This window comes from Myotis davidii, unplaced genomic scaffold (genome assembly GCF_000327345.1).
Source record: "Myotis davidii unplaced genomic scaffold, ASM32734v1 scaffold97, whole genome shotgun sequence".
NCBI classification, from domain to species: domain Eukaryota; kingdom Metazoa; phylum Chordata; class Mammalia; order Chiroptera; family Vespertilionidae; genus Myotis; species Myotis davidii.
In genome coordinates, this window is record NW_006289392.1 from 62,507 (window position 1) to 68,636 (window position 6,130).

At 35.5% G+C, this 6,130-nt stretch overlaps 2 protein-coding genes across 2 annotated transcripts in view; both read right to left on the reverse strand.

Moving 5' to 3' along the window:
• Window positions 1-1,645, reverse strand: part of BCO2 (beta-carotene oxygenase 2) — a 55,461-nt gene extending 53,816 nt beyond the window's left edge. The window contains 2 exon segments of the mRNA XM_015562470.1: window positions 845-898; window positions 901-1,645. Of these exon segments, the coding sequence (XP_015417956.1) occupies window positions 845-898; window positions 901-982 (136 nt within the window). The 5' untranslated portion in view covers window positions 983-1,645.
• Window positions 1,646-3,691: 2,046 nt separating this feature from the next.
• The window catches only part of TEX12 (testis expressed 12), an 8,571-nt gene continuing 6,132 nt past the window's right edge, over window positions 3,692-6,130 (reverse strand). The window contains exon 4 of the mRNA XM_015562503.1: window positions 3,692-4,205. Within this exon, the coding sequence (XP_015417989.1) occupies window positions 4,061-4,205 (145 nt within the window). The 3' untranslated portion in view covers window positions 3,692-4,060. The remainder of the gene's footprint in view (window positions 4,206-6,130) is intronic.

Genomic DNA, 6,130 nt, shown 5'->3' on the forward strand with positions numbered 1-6,130 from the left:
AGGCTTTGATAGTCTGTTCTGTCATCTTGTGGGAGGTCTTTGATGTGACTCTTGAGGTTTGGGAAATATCTAAATCTCTCACCATCCATATCCCTCTTAAAGGCTTCCAGTTTCTTTTCAAAAGCCTTTATGTAACCAAACATAACATCAAGTGTCTTGCCAGTTCCTTGTAACTTAACATTTAAGTCATTCAAATGTTCACAAAAATTGTAAATGGAAGATTATAATAGAGGGTTTTGCATGCCAGCAAAAGTTACTGGCATGCCATGTTTGGCACGCGTGCCAGGGGTTGCCCACCCCGGTATAGGGTCTTGATTTTGCCTTCATTCCCACACCTAATACATTGGCTTGCATTGAATTAAATAATTTTAAAATGTATAGTGCACATCAGTAATATTTTCATAGCTCCATACCAGCCAATTTCAAGAAATAAAGGCATGTAACAATAGTAACTATAATAGAAAGCTAGAAAAACAATAACAAAGGTTTTAAGGGATTCCCCAGAATGCAGATAAAAGAACCAAACATTTACATTAGAGGATATAGCAGTGATTTTCAATTGAGAAAGGTCTAAATAGTGAACAGTCTTCCTATTACAGATTCAAGAGAATCCTGAAACCCTGAATCCTGTCCCTATATGTCATATAAAACATACAAATGGAAAGGCTGTTTCCCTGACAAGTAAACAAATCCTGACTCTGTCTTAACTCCCAGCTCTGCACTTGCTGCCTGTATCTGCTCCAAAAAGAGTGGAAAACTTTAGAAGCTGCCAGTATTCTTCAGAAAAGGCACAGAGTTCTACGTTCCTGCTGGAAGGAAGAGGAGGGGGCAGTAAATCTCCTACCTGGGTTCCAATGTACTATCACAGATCTGAAACCCACTGCAATGGAAGATTGCTGACGAAATGGAGAAAGAGTTGAAAAAATATTTTTATATTGTTAAGTAGCAGCAGATCCTGTGGTTTCCAAATCCTCTCACTCATTAGCAGTGTGGCAAAAAACGCTTCCTGGACTGTCCCTGGCTCACTGACAGAATAGGAGGGAAAGTTGGGGGGCGGGGACAGAGGCAAGGCTTCAAAACACAGGCAATCTCTCTTCCGCTCAATTCCAAGACAAGTATCCCAACAACCTATCTATACTAAGCAGCTGTTTGAAATACTGGTCTCCCTCCCTAACTCTCCTTTTCAAATCTGTCCTTGCACTATAATTAAGCAGTTAATCCAGGAATGGATTTCATTAAGCCACTCCTCTCCTCTGGAAGATTCAGATCTCCTCTTTCCTTACAGAATAAAGTCCAAATGTAATCAGTCCACAAGGGACCTCTACAATCTGGCCACAACCTACCTTTAATCCTTTGTCTCTCTGCCTTTCTAGCATTTCATTCTTCCTTTTCTTTTGAATTCATTTAATTTACAAAGCATTTTCTCATGATCTAGTATAAATAAAGCCCTGTGAAGGTATGTCCTTTTTAAAAAGTTATAACCATACATAATTTTGTTAATTTGATAAACATTTTTGAGCACCATTGTATCAAATACTGTGCTACAAATTGAGGATACCAAGAAACAAAATTTAATCCCTACTCTCTAGCAGTTTCTACTTTATTCCCCTTTGTAAATTCTCAGTCCAATAAAATAACTCTAAATATACCACATTTTTGTTCTTCTGGGCCTTTGAACAAACTTTCCCCTGCCTGAAATATCCTCCTTCTTTCCTTTACAAAAACCCATTTCAAAACTTACCCCTCTGACCCTCTTGCTCCCACTAGGAGTTGCTACCACTGCCACAGAGATACTTTTAACATTTACATATCATGTTTTCCCAGCAAAGGTATGTAAGTGTATTTCAAGAAAGGAGTGGTTAAAATTGTCAGAAGGGAGAAAAAACAGTATCTTAAACTATTCTGTATTTCCCACAGTGCCTAGCACAATATGATGCACAAAGATATTCAATATATATTTTGGCTTATAATCAGTGAAAAGTATGAACTTGCAAAATTTTATTGAAATATTAGAAGTGTAAATTAAAGGGCAATGGTATGCCTACAACAGCATATCTCCAGAGGTGAGATAATTATTCTTGTTTATGTGGATGGTACCAAAGACATCAAAATTTGATTTAAAAAAATAAGCCTTAATTAGGCATTCGGGAACTTTTGCCTTTTGTTCTGACCAGTAAACACATTTTTTCACTAAAAATCAGTTCCAGTCTTTTTTCCCCCCCAGTTTTATTTTTTTTTAATTTTTTTTCCTTTATCAGGGTATTTCATATGTGTCCTTACAGTTTCAGTCTTAATCATACCAAATAATCAAATCAAATCAATTCTGCACAGGGAAGAATCAGATGCTAAACAATGGTAACACCATCAAGATATAACAAGTATATTATGATATCTGTTCTGAAACATTCTGTGAGCCTTGGCTTTCACATTAATAATAAATGCTTAGGAAAGAAATAACTCAAGACTTCTAGTGATGGGCCAGTGTAGTCATCTTTGTATTTAGAACATTCAAGAACTCTGTAACAGAATAATTCAAAATCCAGATGATAAGGCATATCAATTCAAATATAGTCTTCTGGCTGCATTTAATATTTAAAAATCCCATTTCTATTAGTTAATTCATTGACCTCCATTAGTGTACCCCTATAGAAACCTAATAATTTTTCTACTTCATAATAAACAATATTTTTAGAAAATGTTCTTACTGTTTTTAATCCTTCCTTCTATGAGTATTTATGCTATATGGCAAGTATATATACCTTCAAATAGTCATTTCATGAAATGAGATTTTATTTTAACATTTAAAAGGCAGCAAGGTAAACATGCTAACCACCTAAAAAATATCAAATTCCTTGTGGTATTGCTTATAAATATGTCCAAATTTGTGATTGCTTATATCAGCAAAGTATGTATACAATAGATTAAATTATCTTTATGTTTTTAAAGTGTATGCTATGATTATTAAAAATCTGATTAATATAGTCATGACATATAATTATATAACATATTAGACATTTGTAATAAAATCATAGCAGTACCTTCCAATAAAGGGAGAAATTTTTTTAGCTAGATAAGTATTAGAGATCTGCTAGTCCAAATTCAATTTCTGAATTATAATAGGATTGAAATGACTCAACGGTCACCTTGTTGTTTACCCAATCTCTTTACGTTTGGATCACTAATTTTATCCCATACCACACAACTGCTAATGCTTCTACTAAGTACAATTCATCAATATGGTTGTATAAAAAAAGCCAACTCGCCCTAACCGGTTTGGTTCAGTGGATAGAGTGTCAGCCTGCGGACTCAAGGGTCCCAGGTTCCATTCCTGTCAAGGGCATGTACCTTGGTTGTGGGCACATCCCCAGTAGGGAGTGTGCAGGAGGCAGCTGATCGATGTTTCTAACTCTCTATCCCTCTCCCTTCCTCTCTGTAAAAAATCAATAAAATAATATTTTTTTAAAAAGCCAACTCATATAAGGTATGGTTATTTCTGATTTTTATTTTAGCACAAGAAAATAATTTTAAACAAAAATCTTTTATTAATCATGTATAATAACTAATAGTGAAATAATCAAATGATTATATTAAATAGCAAGAGCACATATAGTTTTCTACATATTGAGAAAGTGGACAAATCACATTTAGGTTTTAATTTTTTTATAATATTAACCATGAAAAACATTTTAAAACTATCTCCAATGCCATCTTCTACTTAAATAAAATATTCCCCCCAAAAGTACAATATTGTTAGACATTGTCAAATTAACTCATTGCATCCTCTTTTAGAAGTTGAAGACTAGGAGTTTAAAAAAAAAAAAGAATCAATAATAATTTAAATAACTTACACTTTTATAAACTACACCAAAGAGTTGACTCTCAAAAGAAAAGGTATTAATATCCAGTTTAAAGCTCCCTTTAAGTCTAGAAAAGAAATTCAAGGTGTTTCCCCTTCTATGTTTAAGGTATACATTTTCTACAGCTTTCAGAGCACAAATGTCATTCTTTCCTTACAACAATAATGGGTTTAAATTATCAGCTTATTTTAAGTACACAACTTTTAACTGTGTAGTGTATTTGCAATAACTGTAAATCTCTGTCTCAGGAGCTCTCTTTTCTGTACTAGAAAGTTTTCAATAGTATTGGCTTCTTTGAAGAGTCCTTCTATCTCGTCGATATAAGAAGCATCTACTGCTGCTCTCTCACTAATGGGGAAAAAAGGTTAATGTTAGACTAAATAGTTATAACATCAAAAACACTATCATAATGATGTTCTCTTTTATGCTATATTTTTTAGCTATTTCATTTAAATAGCTTTGAACATCAGAAAGCTTCAGTAATTTACAAACACTTTGATACAAGTTACATTAGTCTCACAAATATTTTTGACTACTCAAATTCTCCTGACACAGCAGAATGTGTACCTTATACATTATAATTCTAATATCAAACTATATGCAGTCATGCTTCACTTAACGACAGGGATATGTTTGCAGAAATGTGTCTTCGGGTGATTTGATCATGTGTGAACATCACAGAGTACACTTATACAAACCTAGACAATAGATAGTCTAGTACACACCTAGGCTATGCAGTATATTCTATTGCTCCTACTCTACAAGCCTGTACAGCATATTACTGTACTGAATACTATAGGGAATTATAACACAAAGGTAAGCATTTATCTAAACATTAAAAAGGTAAATATACCATATAAAATATTTTAAAATGGTACACCTGTATAGAGCACTTACCATGAACAGAGTTTACAGAACTGAAAGCTGCTCTCGTGTGTGGTGGTGGGTGAATGTGAGGCCTAGGGCATTCACTACTATAGGCTTTATAAACACTGTCCCACAAGCCCTCCCCACTACTGATCAGAAACAGAACAAGAAAGCTGCCAGTGCTACTCCATGAACAGGAATGTAGGTTGGATTGACTGAAATTATCAAGGAGAAACTGGCTTGGCAAGGTGTAAATCACCATAATAGTGACTACCAGGAGGGACTGAAAGGTGGCCTGAGGGTAAGCAGGAATAAAAAGTCAAGATGAAATGATACAGGAGCACAGGGGATAGTCATGGCGACTGCATGTTGGAGTAGTGGTCATATTAAGGAACTTTGTGATACTCTGTTTTTAAAAGAGCATGTTTAATATGGAGAGGATATAGAACTGAGGACTCAATATTTTTAGTTCCATTGAATTCTTCTGACATAAAGGACTCTGACAAAATTTATCTATGTTTACATCATTATAACCTGAAAATATTCCCAAAGTACAGGGACAGGCTGCCTCCATACTGTCACAGAAAATTTTCACTAAAGTGACAGTGGCACTTAATATTTAAGATGGCTCCCAGAGAACTGTGTCATTTTACAGGATCTTAGGTTGCCAACAAAGAATTTATAGCAAAGTACTCTGAAGACTATAAACCTACATTTGGGAGGACTATAGCACCCTCTAAATATGTAGCGCTGGAACAGGGGGAACAGGCTCCTCTGTGCTGAATCAGGCCAGTGCCTGACTGATTGGGATATAATCTGTGCACTCAAAATTGAGGTTCCATGGCCCTGGCCTGGTAGCTCAGCTGGTTAGATCATACACCAAGGTTGTGGGTTTGATCCCCAGTCAGGGCACATACAAGAATCACCATAACTAAGTGGAACAGCAAATTGATGTTTCTCTCCTCTCTCTCTCTCTCTCTCTCTCTCTCTCTATCTCTCTTTCTCAATCTCTCTCCACATAATTAATCAATAAAAAATGACTGAATGATTTTTTTTAAATTGAGGTTCTGTCAGTAACAGGGAATCTATTGCCAAGCCCCACAGATACTGGGCCCATCTGAGGAAAAATAATCCCTCCTGAGCCACACATTCTTTCATTTCTTACAGGAAATTCTGCTCCATTAGAATTTTATGGGACCATTGTCGTACTTATGATCTATTGTTGACCGAAACATTATATGGTACATGATTACACATTATTTTAACAGCCACACAACCATTGTTTAAATACAATGACTGTCCAGTAGTTTTTAAAAAAACACCTTACAGCCCTGGCTAGTGTGGCTCAGTTGGTTGGGCACCATCCCATGCAGTGAAGTGTTGCCAGTTCTATTCCCAGTCCGGGC